The 25107-nt window shown below is 35.9% G+C and overlaps 1 protein-coding gene across 1 annotated transcript; it reads right to left on the bottom strand.

The window, feature by feature from the left end:
* Positions 1–20498: 20498 nt before the first annotated feature.
* Positions 20499–21140, bottom strand: LOC141718599 (uncharacterized). Its single transcript, XM_074520977.1, has one exon. It carries the CDS (start codon positions 21138–21140, stop codon positions 20499–20501), a length of 642 nt encoding a protein of 213 aa, XP_074377078.1.
* Between the last annotated feature and the right edge of the window lie 3967 nt (positions 21141–25107).

The raw sequence follows: 25107 nt of genomic DNA, 5'->3' as shown, positions 1-25107 counted from the left end.
TTAAATAATAAGCGGAGTCATAATACCTCGAATGAATATTATAAATAATATTCATTAAATAAAATAAAGGAGTCATACATCCTCAAATGAATATCCAATTAATAATCATTAAATATAATAAACAGAGTCATAAGTCCTCGAATGAATATTCAAGTAATATTCATTAAATAACATAACGTTAAAGTTATCGAATAAACCATATTCGATTAATAGTTTTGAAAACTATAACCATATATATATATATATATAAATATATATATTATACTCGGGAACATCGACTCCCCGTTTAGAAATATGTTTACCCTTTGATCCCCTATACTAAGGGTAAACTCAAATACCGCTTATCTCTAGCATAGGTATTATGCAACTATAAGCATTTGAACCAACAGATATATAATTCAAGAATATGAAACAGGCATGCATATATACCATATCACATGCTACAATATATCGCAAGAATTTGCTAATAACAAATATGCATTTATCGCAAGATCATGCATATACACATATACATCACAACAACAGTTTATACGGGTAGAAACTTGCCTGAGCGACTGGGGGTTACAAATGGCTCGGGACGAGTCTGGTAACCTATAAACAACATATGAGTTGGAATTAAACCAAAGTCACTTGTAAATCTATACTTTAACCAAATTAGACTCTAACGCTCGCTTTGCGCTTACTGATTCTCTTAAGTCACTCGTGTACCCTCGGCTCCACCATTTTTAATAAATTAACCATTACGAGTTTTAAGGCGATTCTTTCGCGAGTGTCTTACTAACTGCCTAAAACACTTAACATAATTGTTTCATACACTAATTAACCCTTTTTAGGTCTTTAACCTATGTTTCAAAGTAAGGCGAGGGGTAATGTTTCGTTCGCGAAACGTCGTTACTTAAAACGGCCGTTTCTCCTAAACCGTAAATCGGAATCAAACGAACCACATATCAAAACGAAGATCGTAACATGAACTATCTAAAAATGGCAATGGTCAAAACCTAGAAGGGAGTTCTCGGGTCCTAATGTTATGAACAAAAGCAGTCTAAAGTAAATCGGACATTACGACGGCTATGTTTACGCGATTTCCCAATTTTATACCATTCCAATACAACCACCAATCAATCCCAATCCATCCATACAACCAACATCCATCCACAATACATCATAACAGACCCAATCAACTCAATATTAACAATTATACTTATTCTTAAACTTGAATTTAAACTATACTTAAGTCCTTTAACCAATTAATAAGATTTCAACAGTCAATTCACTACCATTCCAACCCAAACTCTAAACCAACAAGCATCAAGCTACTCTTTTACCATAACAATCAAAATCATCCTAATATACAAAGTAAAGCTAGGGTTTGGAGATGTTATACCTTCCTTGAAGTGATGTGAGTAGCTAGGAAGCCTTGAGATGTCTTAGGGATGCTTGGATCTTAAAGGAAAAACAAGAAAAATCAAGTTAAAAACCTTGAAATCACTATTCATTGTCTTCTTCATTGATTTCTTGGAGAAGATTGAGAAGGAATTGGAGGCTTAAACTCATAAGATAGCCATAACTATGCATAAGGAGTACTAGAGAATTATCTTACCAATTTAGGAAGCTTGGAACTTGGATTTTGAAAAATCTTCTCTTTGAAAATGGAAAAAGACGAGAGCAAATGTTCTTGGTGAAGAGAAATACAATTTTTGTTTTGATGAAATGATTTGTTTTGGCTTGGTGGATGTAGTTTTGTTTTTGTTTTGGTTAATTACCTTATTAACCTTGTCTTTGTGTGGTTATAAACCAACCACATCTCCTCCCTCCCTATGTCATGCTTACATCACCTTATTATGTCATCATCTCTTACTTGTCCTCTCCTTATTGGTTGGATGACCTCATCATCCCTAACCTCCTTGATTAACTTCCTAATTGTTTGCCTAATGACCGCTTATCTGTTATACGGTTCGCTTAACTTTCGTTTTTGTTTATCGTTTGAGGGATCATACCCGGGATCTTATTACTTAGGTTCCCTTAACCTTTCTCAATATTATATTCCTTTTATGATCCTCTCTTATAATCCTTTAATTTAAATCCTTTTTATCCTGTTACCTTATACTCAATTCTTTTCGTATCTAGTGGATTTCCGGGAAAAATCAAAGTGTTCGGAATTGGATTCTGACGATCTTTACATACACTTATATACCCTATAGAGTACCAATAAAATCTCAGAATATCCATAACAGAACCCCTACATAGTGTGGCATGAACAATTTTCTTATTCAGCATTATCAGCAAAAACACTATTCATAAGGGTTACAAAGAGTTCAAAATTTTGGGGTTATTACAATTGAGCATTGGACCTCATATCAAGCATAGGGTAAGGGTAAGTCCTTGATCTCTCCAACATAAATGGAGTGATTCTAATACTTACAGTTACCTTTCCTTTGTAGTAAGTGAGCCAAATAGAATTTTGGACACCTGTTTATAATTGCCTATATCTGTTCTATTTGTACCATTAAGTAAATGAATGTCTTGAACTTTATGGTTTAAAGTAGATATTATAAACCTAGGAAAGAAAATTTCTTTACCTCTTGTAGCCAAAGGCATTGTGAGCCTTGTGCTAAGTTCCTACAGAATCAGAAGCCCCACATTTATGTGTCTGTTGTGAGCCATGAAGAATACTAGCTTCTGGACCACACTTGAAATGCTATCATATCCTATCATCCTACATGTGAAAGCTCTCACAATGGAGTCAAACAGGAATGACCATTCATTCCTCAAATGCTTCTTGTTCAGGCTGGCTAGGTTGATTATTTCACTGTAATTGATGAAGTCCATGAATTCAGCCAATTCTTCTTGAGTAGGCACCTCCACCAATTTGTCAGTAGGAATCCCCAAAGCTTTGTTGACATCAGTTTCATTGAATTCCACCTGTTGCCCTTGAATTGAGCAGTTTACCACCAAAGATGCAGCTTGGTTCTCATGCACAAGTGTCATAACCACAGTTATGTTCCATAAATCATTGAGAACATCCGGATACAGAATTGGATTTGTAGTTAGAGCACCTGCAAAGAATGTCTCAGAAAGGAACTTAACAAAACTCTTGAAACTAGCAGGAGCTTGATTAGCATCTATGAACGCAAGATAGTTGGTGCCCTCCTTTTGGATTAAAGCTCTAATAATATTTGATGCCATTAGAAGTGTTTGAGGTTTGATGGGTAAGAAATTTAAAATATAAAGAGTTTGAAATGAGAGAGAACGATTAAGAATTGTGAAAATTAGGTCACTTGAGATCTCGAAAGCATAAAAAGGGGTTATGCCGAGATATCTGTGTATTTATAGAAAAAGGTAAGTGACTTGTCGAGAAGTGGAAATAAACGTTTGGGATTTTCTTATCGAGACGTCACGTGTGAGAATAGATACATATCGATATATCACTTTCCTGACTCTTATCGAGAACTAGATAGTGACTTATCAAGTGTCAAATAAATACCCTGTTTGTCCAGAGTAGACTGAATTTTTCCAATTTTTATTTGAATAAATCAAAACAAAATTAGAATGATTTTATGTCAAAAGCATTTTGCTGAAATATTTTATTGATTTAAATTATTTCAATTTTAAGTTGTCGATAATTCTAAGATATATACTTGTAGAGAACTCTATGAATTAACATATATCAAGATCTCTACAATGACTTATCAAAAATTCATAATAAGGCTTGTCGAGAAGTCCTTCGAGAAGTCTAGAAAAAGACTTATCGAGAACTCCATCGATAAATCTCAAAATGACTTGTCGAAAAGTCAGTTACACTTATCGAGAACTCAATTCTCTATATACTTTTTAACTGTTTGATTCTTCCTTATGCTAATTTCACATATTGAAAATGTAAATTAACATCTAGACAGTTTTTTTAGAATTTGAAAAATTCCAATCTAAGTTTTGAATTTTGAAAAATAAATATGCAGAGAATTGTGAAATATTTATAATTCAAATTCCAGTTAATTTCCAATTAAATCAAATTAATTTTGATTCACTAGAAATTAATCTGCTACAACATATTAGCTGAGTTCTTGCCTTTAGGATGAAGAGTTTAATATACCATTTTCACCAACAAGTCTAGTGAAAGTTGCTTCATCCAAAGGTTTAGTAAAAATGTCAGCTAATTGTTTTTCTGTTGAAACAAAAATAAGCTCAATATAACCATTTACAGCATGTTCACTAATGAAATGGTACCTAACATCAATGTGCTTTGTTCTAGAAGATTAACTGGATTAGCCACAATAGAAATAACACCAGTATTGTCACACATAATTGGAGTTTTGTGTAACACTAAGCCATAGTCCACTAGCTGATTTTTAATCCAAAGCACTTGAGCACAACAACTTCCAGCAACTATGTATTCAGCCTCAACTGTGGAAGTTGACACATATTGTTGTTTCTTGTTATACCAGGATACAAGTCTTTGTCCAAGAAATTGACAGCTTCCACTAGTACTCTTTATGTCAACTCTGCATCCAGCAAAATCTGTGTATGTGTATCCAACAACTTCAAATCTAGTTCCCTTAGGATACCATAATCCCAAGTTTGGTGTTCCCTTCAAGTATCTGAAAATTCTTTTCACAACCATCAAATGTGATTCCTTTGGATTGGCTTGAAATCTTGCATATAGACATGTTGTAAACATAATGTTTGGTATACTACCAGTCAAATACAACAAAGATCCAATCATTATTCTAACTTTGTAGAATAGACATAGGTCTATACTTTTTCCTTTTTTATCTTCATCTAACTTTGTAGCTATAGACATAGGTGTTGATGCAGATGAACAATCAACCATTCCAAATTTCTTCAATAAATCTTTAACATACTTGGTTTGGCTGATGAAGATTTCATCACTTCTTTGAATGACTTGAAGTCCAAGAAAGTAACTTAATTCTCCCATCATGCTCATTTCATATTCACTCTGCATGAGTTTTGAGAATCATTGACATAACTTTTCATTAGTAGAACAAAAAATGATCTCAGCCATATAGATTTGAACTAGGATCATATCACCACCATGCTGCTTGTAGAAAAGAGAGTCTTGTCAATTGTTCCTCTGGTAAATCCATGTTTAAGAAGAAATTCTAACAGTGTGTCATACCAAGCTCTAGATGCTTGCTTTAATCCATAGAGAGCCTTGAGTAATTTATATACAATGTCTGGAAATTCTGAATCTTCAAAGCCAGGTGGCTGTTGCACATAAAATTCTTCTTCCAACTCACCATTAAGAAATTCACTCTTTACAACCATTTGATACACTTTAAAGTTTGAGTGTGCACCAAATGCAAGAAAGATCCTTATTACTTCAACTTTTGCAGCTGGAGAAAAAGTTTCATCATAATCAATTCCTTCCTCCTGTGAGTATCCTTTTGCAACCAACCTTGCTTCGTTCCTTATCACAATTCCATTTTCATCCATATTGTTCATGTACACCCATTTTGTTCCAATTATACTTCTATTCTTTGGTGCAGGAACCAACTTCCAAACTTTGTTTCTTTCAAACTGATTTAGCTCTTCTTGCGTAGCGATATCCAGTCAGGATCAAGTAGAGCTTTCTCAGTTTTCTTAAGCTTAATTTTTGAAAGAAATCATGCATGTAGACATTCATTAGCAGTTGCACTTCTAGTCCTTACACCAACATTCAGATCACCAATAATTGCATCTCTAGTATGACTCTTATCCCACTTTCTGGTATGATTTTTTTGACTTGAAGTTTCTGCATTTTCTTCACCATTGGCATGACTTGCATATATTTCTTCTCTTTCTCCCCCTTAGTTTGTGCTATAAAATTCAGGTGTTTGAGATGAGTTTTCATTCACATGATTCACTTGCTCAATTGACTCTTCATTCATTCTATTTCTTGTGTTAATTTCAGCTTCATCTTCAGAATCACTATCAATGTTCAAATTTCAAACTTGAAGGCTTCAACTTCATTTTCATTTAGGCACTCTAATTCTGGACACTTGTCATCATCAAAAGTCACATCTGTGCTTTTCATAATCTTCTTTAATTCAAGCACATAAACTCTGTAGGTTGTTCTTTCCGATGAATATCTCAGAATAATTTCTTCAAAAACTTTAGAGTCAAATTTTTTCACATATTTAGAGTTGTCTTTTAACACAAAACACTTGCTTCCAAACACATGCAGATGCTTTACAGAAGGCTTTCTTTTTGATAAAATTGAGTAGGGTGACTTGCCAAGATTTTTGTTGATGAGATATCTATTTTGAATGTAGCATGCAATATTGATAGCTTCTTCCCAAAAACTTGTTGGCAACTTAGCATCTTGCAGCATTGTTCTAGCAGCTTCTACTAGTGTTCTATTCTTTCTCTCAACTACCCTATTTTGTTGAGGTGTCCTTGCAGCTAAGAACTCCTGAACAATGCCCTTATCCTTGCAGAATTCATGCAGAATTGTATTTCTGGATTTTGTGCCATTGTCACTCCTTAATATTTTCACACAAATTTGATCTTCAGCCTGCTTCTCAATTTTCCTGATGTGTTCAATTATGATTTGTGGAGTTTCATCCTTAGAATGCATAAACTCTACTTATGTGTAACTTGAGTAGTCATCCACCATCATAACTGTATATTTCTTTCTAGAAATAGATAAGACATTTACTGGTCCAAACAGGTCCATGTAAATGAGTTATAAGGGTGCACTTATGAAATTCACAGTTTTGCTCTTGTGACTAGTGTTGCCCAGTCAAGTCATTGTTTAAGGGGTTGGATACAATTACTAAATAAATTGATGTATTATGAAAGTAAAGTAAGAGTAAATGAATCAATTAACAGTTTATATTGATCTTTGATAAACTGTTACGAAACTCTCTCAAGAATAATATTCTTAAGAGCTTCTAGGCTATGCGAATACTCGATTTAAGCACCACATATAAAGTGTTAACCTATTCTGTGTTTATATACTACATAGCTATAATCAATCACTATCAATCACAAGATATGTTACAATATAATTATACCACTTTCTATACATATCTAAATCAACTACGATCCGATAAATCAACACTTCCTGATTTATCTCGCAGAATTGCCTTATCCACTCAGATCTTGGCAGTCTTCTTATTCTGACATACTACCATATCCTGAATGTCAAATAGATCCTGATTGGCTTAACATATCCTGATTCCTCTGTCAGATCCTAACGCCTTCATAAATTTTGATTCCTGACTTAGACAGTTCCGAACAATCTCCTCCAACTTATGCTTTGCAGAATCAGCATAAATTCCACATTAATGTCTAGTGCCAAAAACCAGAGAGAATAATTGTATAGGACAAAGCATACTTTGTTTCAGACTTGAATCTTCATTTTTCTTGATAAACTCTACAATATCTTTGAACAAAAACTTTAACCCTGTCATCAATCTTTTTCAATAATATCTCTTCTAATCTGATCTTCAAGTTCTTCTCATATCCAGATTTATCTGACAGTTGATAGATAGCAGCCCTTAAGTTTCTGATAGAAGTTCTTTCAATCATCAACTCCTCCAGTATTGCATAGCAAGCTTTAGAACCATCAGGATTCATAGTTATTTTCTTTGTGTAAGATTATTTTCAATCACAAGTTCTCCTCTCTTCATGTTAACTTCTTGCCCTTTGAAATTTATGAATGTAGGAATATATGATCCAAAGTAATATTGACCATCATCCAGTATCCTTTTACTGATATTGCAAGAATCATTTTTGACCATAACCTTGAAGTTTCATCTTGAACTCTTAGCAAATAGTGAATGTATTTCAGTTCCTTTGTAGACATGATTAACAGTCCATCCAGTGAAAGAACTTGAACTTGATCATTTTGCAATAAGAGTAAGATCTTCTGTTTAGGTTCAGAACCATCATGTTTGTCAAGAATAATCTTCACAGCTTCAAGTCTATCCAGATGATCAGCAGTTGCTTCCTGACCATGACTATCAGCAAGAGTGAAGTTCAACAACTTTAAGTTGGTAAGTTTAGCTTCATGATGTCCTACTCCAGATCTTGTGAATAGTTCAATTATTTTATGATTCTTGGCTTGTACTCACCAAGACTGCATATCTTCCATGATATTAGAACCAGGTAAACAATCCATTCTTATTCTTCCAGAAGTAAAGCTCAGTTTATCATTACAAATTAGATCATCAATATTTCTCTATTTGTACTTATTCTTGATCTTTGGAAATACTTGAGCTTTCCTTTTGGCTCTTTTATGTAACATCTTTATATCTGTACTCCTCCATCTATTTCTTTTAAATCTTCTAAGCATATTTTTATATGCTTGATTTACTTTGTCAACAACAATTCTAATTTTTCCTTCCTGTGCCCTTTCTTCTTTGTCAAAAACCATTTCTTCTTCCTTGAAATTTTCAACATTAAAGGCGTCAACATAAGCAGAGAGAATCTGTAAATCCATCCGAAATAGAAATTCTTCTTCTTCAGTTTTAACAGAATCAGGAATTACTATCACTCTTTCAGTGTTAGGAAAAGAATCAGAACTTGTATCTTTGTTGTCAGGAATTGAACTTGGAGTAACAAGAGCAGCTTCTAGATTAGATCCATGTGCTCTACCCTTAGAGACTTGAGTTGACTATGTAGTTTGCTTTTGAATTCTAGTTCCAGTTTGAACTAACACAACATCAGAGGTCTTCTTTGCTTTCTTATCACCATCATGATCAGAATTGGCATTTCTCCTCAAAACTGATTCAGGTTGACACTTTGTCTTTGGTACTATCTCCCCTTTTTTGGCATCTAGACTCTGTAGAAGAGAGAGAATATCATCCAACTTAGAATTTGTTACATTTTGTCCAGCTTCCAGAGCTGTCAGCTTCTCAGACATGTGATCTTGCTTAGCCTCCATGCTGAACATCCTCTTTATCAAGCCATGATGTTTGTTTGTTCCTTTAATAGTCATAGAAAGATCAGCAATCTCTTTTCTAAGATCAACATTATCTTGTTTACGTGCAGAGAAAGAAAAATGCAACCCTTTGACTAAAACTGTTGTGGCCTTGATAGATTCTTTCATATCAGAATTAGAAACTAAATGAACAGCATGATCATCTAAAGTCTGAGCAGATTCCAGAGAGATATTTTCACTTGATAATTTCCAGGAGTGATTCCATTCATGAGCCCTATGAGGAGTAAGAGTAGGAGCATGACCAGATGATGAACCAAAATTAGACATTTTAGATGCTTCAATTCTAGCTTTTAGAGCAGTATCATCAAGATTATCATCATTAGAATCATCAGACTCATCATCATCACCAGAAGATTTCTCAAAATCAGCATAATCAGTATCAGAAACTATGCCTTTGAGCTTTAAATTAGAACTTAACGTAGAAGGCTTAGTTACCTGTAAAGATCCTGAAAGAAAAGAACCATAAGTACCTATATCTCTCTGTTCTTTTAAAGTGATCTCATCACGTCTCACACCATTCATCTCATGACTTTTATTAGTCAGAGTTTCCTCACAAGGATTAACTAAATCCAGACACTCAACTACCTCTCCTTTTTCCAGGTAAGGATCTTGCCTCTTTTTAATTCTATTTTTCTCTAAATCATTTCTCTCATTCTCACATGAAAGGCTCAGATAAGTTTGTCCTACAGAAATAAGAGGTGGTTGAGAAGAGCTGTCAGTGATTATATGACTAGAGGTATTCCTTTGTAAAGGTCTAATCATATTTATGTCATCAGATAAAATGGAGTGTAAAGAATTTTTACCTTGAGTAGTAGAAACCATTTGTATGCCCTTGAGTGGTTGTACCAAGATGGCATCTGTAGAAGTAACCAGTACAGCAGGATATGTTGTGTCAGGAACAGCTGCATCAGGAATTATCCTTGAATCAAGAATTTTGGTTCTTGTCAGGAGTTGACCCTATGTCATGATTTATAAAAAAGTCTACAACAGAACTTTGAAGTGTTGATTCTTGTGTGACTTGAGGTTTAGTAGCTTCTTCAATCCTTTGAACTGAAGGTTCTTGTGTGCTTCACTCAAAAATAGGATCATTGATAACAACATCTAATGTAGAAATATGCTTCTGATGAGCTTTCCTCTCATGCACTGTCTTCTGAATATCATCATCCACATAAATATGACTTCCTTGAGCAATTTCAGGAATAGTCAAATGAATCTCAGTGCTTGCACCTACACTTTGAGCATGTGGTTCTTGTGTAGTTAGGGCATTAACAGGTGCATCTTCACTTTGAGAAGATGATTCTTGTGGACTGTACCCCTTCTATGGTGATTGAAGCTTGGTATTGTTACTGATAAAAACTGTTAAAGTATTTACTTTTCTCTTGAAAGACTTCTGTAGACCAACTTCCTTGGAAATTTTATCAATTTTGGCTGTTGGAGAATCGGTAATTTTCTGATTAGGATTTGTCACTATAATATCAGGAATTGCTTGAGACCTGTCAGGATTTGACGATGAATTATCAGGATTTATTGATTCCTGATCCAGAGCAATATCATCCAATACATTAAGACCATCTCTTTGCTTTAAAACTCTTTCTACTGCCTTGATCAGTTTCCTTTTCTTAGGCCTAACAGCTGTAATTGAAATTTGGTCTTCTTCTATAATAGCACCAATATCCTCCATTGGTCTAGCAGGCATCTTGAACACAATTGGACCACCATTTGAAATTGCACCATAATTTTGAACAGAATTGAAATTTGTGTGCAGCATATGCTATTAAAATCCGAATAGCTTCCAGTCTTGCCACATGAGCAAATGTCTCATCATAATCAATGCCTTCTTTTTGTGAATATCCCTTTGCAACAAGTCTAGCTTTGTTCCTGATTATTGTGCCATCTAAATCTGTCTTGTTCCTCAAAACCCATTTTGTGCCAACAACTGATTTGTTCTCTAGCCTAGGAACCAGTTTCCAAACTTCATTCCTTTCAAACTCATTCAACTCTTCCTGCATTGCTTGAATCCAGTCAGTATCCTTGAGTGCATCTTCTACTTTCTTTGGTTCCTCTTTAGAAAGAAAGTTGTGATAGAGACATTCATGTTCAGTTGCACTTCTAGTTTGGATTCTAGCATCATGATTTCTAATGATAAGGTCAGGTGTATGATCTTTTATCCATTTTACAGCCTTTGGCAGTTCAGTTTCATTTCCTGATGCTCCCACTGCACTTGTGCTATCATTTCCATGTGAAGCTCTCCCTGTATTAGTGATGTTTGTTCCTGATTGAGAAGAACTTCCATTTATAGACTGTTCACCAGACTAGTCTTGATATCTAGTTGAATGATTATCACCCTATGAGCTATCATTTATTGTATTTGAAGAATTTCTAAATGATCCTATATTTGTTGATTCATCAACTTCATCAAAATCTGAATCACTAGAGTTATCACTGTTTGTATGTGGATGTTGCTCCCACTCAATATATGGGTCTTCATGAAGTAACACTAAATCAGGATCATAATCTTCATCAGGATTGGACTTAGTGTCAGGATTAAACTTGTCAACTAAATTGAACAAGTCATCACGATTTAAATTATCTCCTGACTTAAGTCTTTTGTTTGCAAACACAAGTGCTTCATGCGTGTCTTCGTCAGTTCCGGGCGGCGGCGTTCTTGAATAAAGTCTATCCGAACCCAATTAGAGTGTACAACTGGGGTGCAACCCTACTTTTTTGTTCGTAATGAGGGAAAGATAGGATGGAGTTCTTCATGAAGTTCGAGACAAAGGAATAAAAAATAGAGTGATCTTCTTGTCATCAAAAGAAACATGAGTTGATTCAACAATTATCCTAGTTCTCAGATTGAAAACTTTGTAGGCTTTTGATGAAGGATATCCAAAAAAATCCCTTCATCCGCTTTTCTGTCAAATTTTCCAAGCATTCAGTATGTGTTCTTAGGATAAAACACTTGCATCCAAAGATGTGAAGATGCTTTAAGCTTGGCTTCTTTTCCTTGATCATTTGATAAGGAGTTAATCCATGTCTATTAATCAGAGTCAGATTCGGAGTATAATATGCAGTGTTGACAGCTTCAGCCCAAAAGTATGTTGGTAGATTAGCTTCCAATAGCATAGTCCTACCAGCTTCAATGAGTGTCCTATTTTTCCTTTCCATAACTCCATTTTATTGAGGTGTTCCAGGTGCTGAGAATTGTTGAGAGATTCCCTTGTATCTGCATATATCATCCATCTTGCTGTTTTTGAACTCAGTCCCATTTTCACTCCTCAGAATTTATACTTTGTACTTTGTACTATTTTCAATCAGTCTCAGATGATCCAAAAGAATTTCTATTATTTCATCCTTACTGTACAAGAAAAACACCCAAGTAAATCTAGTATATTCATCAACAATAACTAAAGTATACCTTTTCTTGTTAATTGACATGACATTCACCGGGCCAAAGAGATCCAAATGCAGCATTTAATATGGCTTCTTGATGGATGATTCTGACTTGCTTTTTAAAGAGGTTCTTCTTTGCTTGGCTCGTTGACATGCATCACACAACCCATCAGGGGAGTAATACATTGTAGGTACACCTTTTACCAAGTCCCTCTTCACCAACTCATTGATATTATTGAAGTTGAGGTGAGAAAGCTTCTTGTGCCAATTCCAACTTTCATCTACCGTTGCTTTGGTTACCAAGCAAGTTTCAGGACCATCAGTTTTTGCATAAAGTTTGGCTTCATAAATGCTTCCATGTCTGTAGGCTTTGAAAAAAATCTTATTTATGATCCTATGAACTATTTCACAGTGAGTGTCATAGAACACAACATAGAAACCTCTGTTAGTAATTTGACTGATGCTCAACAGATTGTGCTTCAGTCCATCTACCAGAGCTACGTTTGAGATGATGACATTTCCAATGATTATATTGCCATATCTTAGTATTTTTCCTACATTTCCATCACCATAGGAAACCATTGGGCCAGCCTTCTCCTCATATTCTGATAACAGGTATTTAGTTCCATTCATATGTGTTGAACAACCACTGTCCAAGACAAGCACATTCTTCTTGTTACCAAGTAATCAAAAATATGGAAATCAGTTAGAAATATTAAGAACCCACACTTGTTGGGTCCTTTTTGACATCTTATGTATTTTTGCATTAGAAGACTTCTTGTTAGGATTTAATCCATCAGGAATTACTCCATTAGAATTTGTCTTGACAATTTTATCTATATAAGATGTATGTACATTCAGTTTAGCAGTTCTATTTATAAAAGAAATTTTATTGAATTTTGGCAAAGGATCATAATTGTTGTGATACAAACTATGATAATCTTTACAAGTGTAAACAGAATGCCAACTGCTACCACAATGATAAAAGGGTTCTGTGGTTTGTATATTACTGATCTACCACTAATATCAGACTCAGAAATCTTAGAAACTTTCTTTTTAGGCTTCCTGCAATCAATAGAAATATGATTACTCTTACCACAGTTAAAATAAGTTTTCTTAGGAGCATTAGGAATGTACTTATAGTTGCTTGCCTTATTTATCCTTTGTTTTCCATTTCTACCTCTCTTAGTCCTAGCAGCTAACTCAATTTTTTTTGTCTAACTGACTTTTAGAAAGAAGTCCTCTATTTTTGCGTTTCTTTTATTGTATTTTAAGCTCTTCTTTCCTTTTATCAGAGACTCTAGGTTCAACTTTCTTCTCACCAGAATTCTTAGAGGTAGAACTAATTTCATGGATAGACTTCACTCCATTATATCAGTTCCAATAAACTTAACATGAGTAGTGATATTAATAGACTTATTGATATTTCTATTAGTAAATTTATTATAACCTAGACATTCTTTCCAATTTTTATCACTGATGAAAATATGAACTTTCTTTCCTGAAATCATCCATGTTTTAAACACCTCCCTTTCTTTCTCAAGAACTTTCTCTAGTCTGGCATACTTGATGTTTATCTGAGTTTCTTTATGTTGGGCCTTCTTACATGATTTTTCATTCTCATGCATGCATACTAACTCAGCTTCTAAAAAATCATTTATCTCTCTAAGCTTCTTATTATCATCAATTAAATTATCACATTCAATAGTCTTATTTTTAAAAGTGAAATGTAAAGAGTATAAGAAAGTTTCCAGTTTAGACATGTTATCAATATCGACTGGGAATATAACATATGGTACCTTATCAATTCCTTAAGCATCATCTCGATGAGTTGCCAGGAGTGCATATCATCCATCATCATTGTCAGTTCCTGATGAGTCCATCCAGTCTTCCTTGAAGTTTGTTGTGACCAAAGCCTTTCCAGTTGTCTTGGGGCACTCAGAAGCCAAATGTCCCCTTTCATTGCAGTTGTAACAAGTCACCTTGGTCTTGTTAAACTTCCTTCCCTTGATGTACTATCCATCAGTCTTTCTGAACTTACCTTTGCCATCACTAGAGAATCTTCTGTTGAAACGACCTCTTCTTTGTGGTTTTACAAACCTTATCCTTCTAAAGTCTTTAACCAACATTACTGCCATTTCAATAACTTGAGGATCATCCAGATCAATCTCAGAATCCTCATCAGTATCTGTGTCAGGATCAGATGAATCATCAGTATCTGGCTCTTCCACCATGTTCCTTCTTCTTGACCTCTCACTCATCTTTTCCCTGCCTTTCTGAGTCTCATCATTGAGAGCCACAGCTTTCATCCTCTGACCCTTTCTACTCTTCCTTTGCTGGATCTCCAAGTTATGAGTTTTTAGCATCCTATACACTTCATCCAGAGTCAGTGAATCAAGATTATATTGATGCCTGATTATTGAGGCTTGAGTATCCCAATCTTTTAGAAGAGCTCTTAAAAACTTGGTATTTGAGTCTTCTCTTTCATATTATTTTCCAACCAATGATAGATCATTCAACAATGTCAAAAATCTTTCATAGATGTCAGTAATTGACTCATCAGCCTTGGCATCAAATTTCTCATATTATTGCACAAGAACAACTCTTATATTCTTCTTGATTGCCATTGTACCTTGACACTATGTCTCCAAGGCATCACATATCTCCTTTGCCGTCTTGCAAGCAATCACTCTGCTTGACATCATATTGTCCAAACATTATGCAGAATGTTCCTGACTTTTGCATCCTTCAGAATTGAAGCCTTTTCCAGATATGTCCACTTTGATCTTTCTTTCTTGACATAGTGTTCAGGAGCATCTGGGGTCATAGACACAGTTTCCATATGGTATGGAGGTCCTGTTTTGATGATATCGACATATGTATCATCAATAGCTTCTAGGAACATCAACATCTTTACTCTCCATGTAGAGTAATCAGCTTTCTTTAGGATGAGGATTTTCATGCTTTCGTACTTACTTCCAGGCATCTTGATCTTTGCAAATTAACAGTTAATTTGACTACTCTGATACCACTTGTTTCCCAGTAAAGTAATTGTTTAAGGGGGTTGGATATAATTGCTAAATTAATAAATGTATTATGAAATTAAAGTAAGAGCAGATGAATCAAATAACAGTTTATATTGATCTTTGATAAACTGTTGCAAAAACTCTCTCAAAAATAATATTCTTAAGAGCTTCTAGGTTATGCGAATACTCGAGTTAAGCACCACATATAAAGTGTTAACCTATTCCGTGTTTATATACTACACAACTACAATCAATCACTATCAATCATAAGATATGTTACAGTATAATTCTACCACTTTCTATACATATATAAATCAATTATGATCCTATAAATCAGCACCTCCTGATTTATCTCGCAGAATTGCCTTATCCACTCAGATCCTGACAGTCTTCTTATTCTGACATACTGACATAGCCTGACTGTCAAACAGATCCTGATTGGCTTAATATATCATGATTCCTTTGTCATATCCTGACGCCTTGATAAATCTTGATTCCTGACATAGACAGTTTTTAACAACTAGACCTCTTTATTTTTCCTTTTTAACAAGCCTCACAAACTTCATTTTGAGCAAACTCCAAGTTTGGCATGTCTCTCACTATCTCCTTTTTCACCAGGGTATTGATTTCCTTGTAATTTAGGTGAGAGAGCTTTTTGTGCCATAGTTTTCTTTGCTCAACAGATGCCTTGGTGTAGAAGCAACATATTCCATCCTTATTTTTTGAGTATAAATCTGTAACAAACAAGCTTCACATTCTTGCTCCTTTTAAAGCAACTTCACCAGTCTTTTTACTGATTATTGAGCATTTTCCTTTGTAAAATGAAACATTGAAACCTTTATCTGTGAATTGACTGACACTCAGGAGGTTCACCTCAAGACAAGCCACTAGTGATACATCTTCAATGACAATATTTCCAGAAACTAACTTGCTATATCCCATTGTGAATCCTTTGTTGTTGTCTCCAAAAGTCACCAATGGGCCAACCATCTCCTCAAATTGTGATAGCAGGGCCTTATCACCTATCATATGTCTGGAGCATCCACTGTCTATGATCCATATGACCTTCTTCACTTTGCCTTGTACACAATTAGAATTAAGTGTGTTAAGCTACCCAAGCAGTGTCAGGTATTTTCTTCTTTTTAACAAAATTTGCAGAAGTAGAATGTGAGGATTCAAAAAGAATAGTGTTCAAATTTTGATATTAAATTCCCATCTCAGTTGTAGACTCAATTCTTGTATCTTTGAGATTTTCTCTCAATCTATGGAAGCTTGTCATCACTTTCATGTTGCAAGGAATGCAATCAAATTTGTCATACAAGGAATAGTCATCTTCAGCCTTTGCTTCATTGTATCTGCAGGCTCCCACTTTTGGCTCACTAACAGCCTTTTTGCAAAGGTGAGTTAGGTGAGTTGTAGAGCCATACTTCTGACATTGTTTCCTGGGAGTATCTGCAACAAATACAAAGTTATTGCTTTTGTTCACTCCAATTTTCCCATTCCTATTCTTCTTTTTCCTTCCTGCATTCTCAATCCTGATTTCTTTGATTGGCTTCTTAGAAACTTGATCTACCATGGGCTTCTTTTCAATTTTAGGATTTAGAGTTGTCTATGTGCATTTCTTCTCATTGTCCTCATCTGGAAGCTCTTGCTTTATAACCAACTCAACTTCATTGAAATTGACTTCACATGCTTTGAACAAAGATGCATCAACGTTTTTCAGCATGATTGGGACATCTTGATTTGCAATATCTTTACCTTTGTCACCTTCCCTTCTTTTATTGTTGTTCGAAGCATCATAGTCCAAACCAATAGCTACGTTAACACATGGTTTGTTCTTCTCATGGTACTGACCAACTAGCTGAGATGCATTCTTGAAAGATTTCAGTTTCACCTCATTCTTCTCTATCTTTTCCCTCAACACGGCTTCTATTTCACTGGCACACTTTAGCTTGTTCTTCAAATATTCATTTTCTTGCTTGATAGTTTTAAGCTCAACAAGCTGCAGTTCCAAATCTTTCTTCTCAATTTCAAGGTTCTCATTTAACTTTAAAAGCATACTCACTTCCTCAGTAGCTGTCACAATGCTTGTGTGGATATGAAGCCTCTCTACACTCATATTTTCAACAGTTTTTTTATATTGGCTTGTATTTAAATCAATGGTGCTTAGAGTTGGTACCTCAAATTTTGATGAGGATGATTCTCCTTGCTCAAGAGACATTAGTGCAAAGTTTCCAAACTCTTCATTCTCATCTTCATCATCAGTATCATCCCAACTTTTGCCTTCTGTAATGTTAGCATTTCCTTGTTGTTTTTTCAAGAAAGCTTCATACTTTGCCTCCAATTCTAAATAGTCTTTGTCCTTCTTCACCTTCTTAGGCTTCCTGCACTCAGTAGCAAAGTGACCCAACTCATCACAATTGAAGCACTTTATTTTTGATCTGTCAACAGATCCAGTCTTATAGACACCTTTGTTAGCTGAGTTATACTGAGTCTTTGGTTTCCATTTATTGCTCTTAGAAGACTGTCCCTTGTTCTTGAAAAAATTAGGCTTCTTGACTCTAATGTTAGAACATTTCCTAGCCAAGTAAGCCATGTATTGGTCCATTTCATCTAGCTCATCCAAGGTATAAAACTCATCTTCCTCCAACTTCAAAATAACTTACTTCTGAGGTCTTTTATTCTTTTGCTCCACAGCTTGAATAATTGGAACTTCAGCATCTTGTTCATCTTCACTTGCTTCATTTTCATTAACAACTAAGGAAATGGAACCATCAATAACATGCCCATGGTTTGCCTTTAATGACTTTCTTTGTAACATTTCAAGTTCATTAGTTTTCAAGATCCCATATAAAACTTCCAGAGTTATTCTGCTCAAATTTCTTCCTTCTCTAATAGCTGATATTTTCTGTTCAAGGTGGTCAGGAAGAGCTAGCAAGAACTTTAGATTAACCTCCTCAGCTTCATAATACTTATCATGAAGCTGCAAGTCATTTATCAATTTGTTAAGCCTTGCGAAAACTTCAGTGATTCCTTCTTTAGGCTTTGCCATGAATCCCTCGTAATGAGACACCAGTGTTCTCCTTTGATTTAATCTAGCTTCCTCTATACCCTCACACAAAATCTCAATCTTCTCCTAAATTTGTTTGGCTGTGTCACAGTTGACAATATTGTTGTACATTACATTGTCAAGTGACTCTGTCAAAATTAGTTGCAGGCCATTATCCAGGAAGACTTTTTCTTTTTCAATTTCAGTATATTTTGAGGGGTCTTTGGGGGCATAATGAGATGGGATGGCCATATCTCCATCAGTAGATTCATCAACCCTTTCCATGGGGGTGAAAGGGCCATTCTTGAGAATATGGATATATAATGGGTTGACCATCCTTATGAACAACATCATCTTCTTTTTCCAAAGTGTGTAGTTGATTCTATCAAAGGCCGGTATCTTAATACTGATTATCTTTTGTGCACTCATACTTACAAGATCTTTATCTCTTTTCTTTCAGATTTTGCTTTGATACCACTTGTTAGCTATTAAGTACAACATATAGGGGGGGTGAATATGTTTTCATGATTTTTAGCCTTTTTAAAGTTTGGATAATGGTGTATGAACAAAGAAGTTTAATTTATAAAGATATTATGTTAGCATAATTAAAACAATCAAGCAAAGAAAACACAATATTTCAAAACTCACTTAATTTGTATTAATTAAGTTTTTCTTGCTAAAAATTCAGTGTTCTTAAAAATATAAGAACTCATCTTCTTCCTTGAGATAGTACAAGAAAATATAAAATTGTTTGATACTTCTAAACTAAGGGCCAATGCATGCTTTATACACTAGCAACACAGGTTTACAAAACTTGCACTAAAATGTACTAAACTCTTTTCTAAAGAAACCTTTTTCTATTTCCATTTTTAGCTTAGCAAATCAGTGCAGAATCTTGCAGGTCTATGACCATCCTTTGTCTAGTTAATCTTGGCCCTTGATCTTGTATTCTCCCTAGCTACTTTGTAGACTTTTCAATCTAGTTGATAGATCGTTTGTTGATTGATAATCTTGAATCTTCATTTGTTTGCATTCTGTATTTGAGAGGCATGTCGAGATGTCCAGTTTGTTCTATAAAGAAGTGACATCTCGATAAGTATAATGACTAATCGAGATCTTAGAGTTCTCTATAGGTATATTTAACTTGTAGAGGTCCGTTGATATATGTATGCTAAATGACTTGTCGATATATCTGAGATCTCTACATATAGAATTGACTTGTCGATATCTCAGAGATCTCTATATACATTTTGAATTATCGATATCTCTGAGATCTCTAATGATAATTTGACTTGTCGATATCTCCTATCTTCACATCTTCATTTTGATTTGTCGCTAACTCCGAGTTCTCTACATGCAGATTTGACTTTTCGATATCTCCAATCTTCATATCTTTATTTGACTTGTCTATATCTCTGCAACTTCTCTATTAGCCATTTTGGACTTCTCGATAAGTCATTCTGGAGTTCTCGAATGACTTCTCTATATTGCTTGATCTGTGACTTGTCGATATCTTGACTTAGACCATTTTTCATAAAATAGATTTTGTCAACTCCAAGCTTTTGTATCATTTCTCCGAGGCATGATATATCTTGAACTTCTTCTAGAGTTTATTCCTTAGACTTGAACTGTTTACAGAAAAATACTCAAGTCTAATCTTCTAACCATTTTAAAGACTCAAGTAATACAATATAAAATATAGAGTTAATTATTAAGCAACTAAATCTTAAGGTTGTCAATGTGACTTAGTCTTGTTATTATATAGGCATGTCTTACACAACACGACATATTACATTTTTCTCAGAAGAATTGGGTAATTTTCTTGGTGGTTATCTTGGCTAGTGCCTTAGCCTCAATCCACTTTACGATTTAGTCTATGGCTACCACAATAAACTTCCTCTGTCCCAATGCCACATGAAATGGAACAAGTATATCCATTCCCCATACTGTAAAAGGATAGGTGTGCTAATGGATGTAAGCCTCTTTGGGGGATGTCGTACTATCAGAGCATGCCTCTAGCATCTGTCGTATTTCTTCACATAAGCCTTTACATCGGCTAACATCGTTGGCCAGTAGAAACCCAATCGATTTATCTTGTGAGTGAGGGCCCTGCCCCCAAGTGCTGTCCACAATTCCCCTCATGGTCTTTCTTAAGCGCCTCCTCTGCTTCAAGAGGTCTCAGGAATTTCAAGTATGTAATAACAAAATACCTTTTGTACATAAGGCCTTCAATCAATGAATATCTCAATGCTCTTACCGACAACCTGCGTGCCTCCTGAGCATCGTCGGGAAGCCATCCAGTCTCAAGATAAGTTTTAATTGGATCTATCCAGCAACTATCCACACTAATCGGTGCTATCAAATTTATGACATGTATAATAGAGGTCTTCAGAACCTGGAAGTAGATACTTCTCGGGTAGTTCTCCATTTCAGACAAGGAGAACTTAGATAGGGTATCGGCCATAGTGTTCTCCTCTCTCGGAATATGTTCAGCATACCATTTATCAAACTGAGTCAGTATTCCCTTTACGATTCTCAGGTACTTTTCCATTGTATCATCCTTGACCTCAAACTCTCCATTGACTTGAGCAACCATAAGTCTCGATTCTTCGCAAATCTTAAGGTTTTTGGCCCTCACGGCTCTAGCCAAACCTAAGCCCGCTATCAAAGCTTCATATTCTGGTTCGTTGTTCGTAGTTGGGAAGTCCAACTTCAAAGCATACTCAATCATAAACCCTTCGAGGCTTTGCAAGACTAGGCTTGCTTCACTAAATTTTTTTTTGGACGCTTCTTTAAAATGGAGAACCTAATGTTCTTTCAGAGTTGCACCTTTATCTTTCTCTTTCTCTTTCTCTTTCTCTTCTCCTTCTGGGGTTACTATCTCTTGCCCCCCAACTTCTTGGTCGCTAATAGTGCATTCGACCATGAAGTCTGTTAAGGCCTGAGCCTTGATGGTTGTTCGAGGCTTGTACTTGATGTCAAATTCTCCCAACCCAATCACCCACTTGATGAGCCTTCCACTTCCATTCGGGCTATAAAGAATATTCCTTAATGGTTGGTCCGTAAGGACTTCAATCTTGTGGGCCTGGAAGTATGGTCTCAACTTCCTCGAGGCTGTGATTAGGGCAAGTTCAAACTTTTCAGTAGTGGAATAGTTCAATTCCGCTCCGTGGAGTACTTCCTTTATCAAGACTGTACTCATGACTTGTTTAGATACCGTGTGGTATAAGTAAAGGATATCTTTCGGACTAGGTTTATCCAACAACGGGGCATTAGTCATGTACTTCTTCTGCTGCTCGAAGGCCTTGGATCTCAGCTGTCCACTCAAAGTTTTTCACCTTCTTGTGGGTTTTGAAGAAGGGAAGGCATTTATCTCTAGACATGGAGATAAACCTCCCTAGAGCTGTAATTCTTCCGGTCAGCTTCTGAACATCCTTGATGGAGTATGGTGGGTCCATGTATATAATGGATTTGATCTTGTCTATGTTGACCTTGATTCCCCTCTTCGAGACTATATCATCCAAAAATTTCCAGACCTAACACCAAAAGCACACTTGGTTGGGTTTAACATCATCTTGTGGTGCCTTAGCACTTTAAATGCCTCTTTGAGGTGATTAATATGATCGACCTTGGATAGGATTTTGACTAACATGTCATCAACATAGACCTCCATGGTGTTTCCAATCAGATAAGAAAATATCTTATTTACCAATCTCTAGTAGGTAGCTCCTGCATGCTTAAGTCCAAAAGCCATAAGAAGATAAAAAAACACCAAAGTCAGTGATGAAAGATACCTTGGGGGTGCCATCTTTGTGCATTTTGATCTGATTGTAACTGTTGAAGCCATTCATAAAACTCAGCATCTCATTTCCAGCAGTGGCATCGATCAGGGTATCAATCCTCGGTAGGGGATAGCAGTCTTTAGGATATGCATCATTCAAGTCAGTGAAGTCGATGCACATTCTCCACTTCCCATTGACCTTCTTGACCATTACGGGGTTGGCCAACTACTCAGGGAATTGCACTTACTCTATAAATCTAGCTTCTACGAGTTTCTCGACCTCTTATTTAATGGCTTTTAGCCTGTCAGGGGCATAATTTTTCTTCTTCTGCTTCATGGCCTTCCGATTTATAAGGTTGGTATCAATCCCGGGCATATTAGCTGCCATCCAAGCAAATATATCATTATTCTATTATAAGAAAGTTGTCAACGAGCCCTTCAAACGCTTGTTGAAAGATGCTCCAATATATGTGACCTTTTCCGGGTCTAAGGAGTCTAGGGGAATTGGGACTAAATCCTCTGCTGGCTTCCCTCGAAGTTCTTCATTCTCATGAACATCCATGTCTTCTATGAGGAGAACTTGCCCCCTAGTTCCATCGGGCCTAAATGCTGCAACATAGCAACTGTGGGCCATTTTCTTATCTCTTTTTGCCTCACCGACACCGTTCCTAGTCGGGAACTTCAGTACTATGTGGTAGGTTGAGGGTACGGCCTTAAGCTCATGGATCCCTCTTCTTCCCATGATAGCATTGTAAGTAGAGGCTTCCTTAACAATTGAAAGTTTAACATATGTGTGGCCTCTCCGGGCTCTTTCCCAATAGTCGCGGAAAGTTATATCACTCCTTCAACTTGGAATTCCACTTGGTTAAACCTGTAGATGGATGCGTCAGACGGAGTTAAATAAGAGTCATTGTACCCCATTCTTAGGAACTTGTCATGGAACAAAATATCCACGGAAGCTTTGTTGTCCACTAGGACCCTCATAACAGGAAAAATTTCAATTATCGGAGTGATAACTAGAGGATCGTCCTGAGAAAATTTCCAACCTTTAAGGTCGGGGTCACCGAACTCGAGCGTCATCTCTGACTTAGAACGCTTAAACGGCTCTCCGACTATACTTCTCTCGTATAAGATTGTTGAGAGTTCCTTGTAGTCCCATCTGCTGTAGGGCCTCATGAGATCATTTTAATTACCGGCCCTTGGGGTTGTGAGTTACGATCTTGGTCGTTACCCCTTCGATCTTCTTCTCTTCGGTCATTATATTTTTTTTGGCCTCCGGCCTCTTTACCCTTAGTGAAGCGTCCGAACTTTCCTCTTCAGATCAAATACTCAATCTCATCCTTGAGATGCTTACAATCATCAGTATCATGACCAACATCCTTCTGGAACCTACAGTATTGGCCCTTGTCTCTTTTTTCGTGGTCTCCCCCTAGTGGCTTAGGACATCTGAACTCTTTGTCCTTCTCAATTTTCATAAGGATTTGGCTCCTTGGATCGTTTAACCGTGAATATTCAGTGAACCTTGATGGTTGATTCTTCTTAGAAGAGGAGTCAGAGCTTTTGCTAGTTCAAAAATATTTGTCCTTGGCGTCATACTCCTTATTCGTCTTCCGCTTCTTATGGCCCGTGGGCTCATTATTTACCACCTTCATACTTTCCTTTACCTTGATATACTTTCCCACTCTATCCTGGAGCTACAGCATTCTTTCAGGAGGGTGTTTGGCCAGGGACATCTTGAAGAACTCATCTCTAGTCTCTTGCTGTAAAGCTATCATAACTACCTTATCATCGAGATCCGGAACCTTTGGGGCCTCCTTCGTGAATCGGTTCAGGTAGTCTCTAAGGGACTGTTGTGCAAGACATGCCTGTACAATAACAAAACTAAGTCAAATTGACAACCCTAAGTAAGTTGTATTGTTATCTTAGTTTGCATTTTGTATTGTAACATTTAAAGTCTGTAAAAATGTCAAAGAGCAGACTGAAGTCTTTTTCTGTAAACAGTATCAAGCCTAAGAATTCTATCTGGAAGAAGATCAAGAAGATCATGCCTCAGAAGAATTATGAAGAAGCTTGGAGTTGAATAAATCTGTTTTAAGAAAAATGTTCTAAGTCAAGATCTCTACAAGTCACATATTTAGTGTTATAGAGAAGTCATTCGAGAACTCCAGAATGACTTATAGAGAACTCAGGAAAGCTACTAAAGAACTCAGAGATATCAACAAGCCAATTTGAAGACATGAATATTGGAGATATCGACAAGTCATTTCTTCACTAGAGAACTCAGAGTTATCGACAAGTCAAAATTCACTAGAGAACTCTGAGTTATCGACAAGTCAAATTTCACTAGAGAACTCTGAGTTATCGACAAGTCAATAAGTCACTAGAGAACTCAGAGATATCGATAAGTCAAAGTGAAGATATGAAGATGAGAGATCTCGACAAGCTAAATTCTCTTATAGAGAACTCAAAGACCTCTACAAGTCAAATCAACTATGGAGTATTAGAGATCTCGATAAGTCAATATACTTATCGAGATTTCAAGATCTCTATATGCCTAACTGGAGATCTCGAGGTAAAATCTCAAAGTACAAATTGCAGACCAGTTCAATATCCAAGATTAACAATCAGCAAACAATCCAACCAGTTGGATTGACAAGCCTACAAAAAGCAGCTTGAAGAGTGTGCAAGATCAAGGGTGAAGATTAACTGACTAAGAAAGATCAAAGTTAACACAGTATGCAAAGATATGCTAAGCCAGAAATGGAAGATATACTTTTCCTAATATGGAATGATAAGTGATAGTTTACTAAAGTGAATTGCATCTCTTGTTGTACATTGTGTAAACCAGTAGTTAACTATCATATAAAGTTAACACTGGTCCTTTGTTAGTGGTAACAATTAGATCAGAAAATTCTTG

This window comes from Apium graveolens, chromosome 4, assembly GCF_009905375.1.
Source record: "Apium graveolens cultivar Ventura chromosome 4, ASM990537v1, whole genome shotgun sequence".
Classification (NCBI taxonomy): Eukaryota; Viridiplantae; Streptophyta; class Magnoliopsida; order Apiales; family Apiaceae; genus Apium; species Apium graveolens.
The sequence above is the reverse complement of the archived record's forward strand: the minus strand, read 5'-3'. Positions and strand labels throughout refer to the sequence as shown.

Coding starts and splice junctions, on each gene's coding strand:
- LOC141718599 (XM_074520977.1), bottom strand. CDS start 21,140: ATGATTGAGTATGCTTTGAAGTTGGACTTCCCAACTACGAACAACGAA.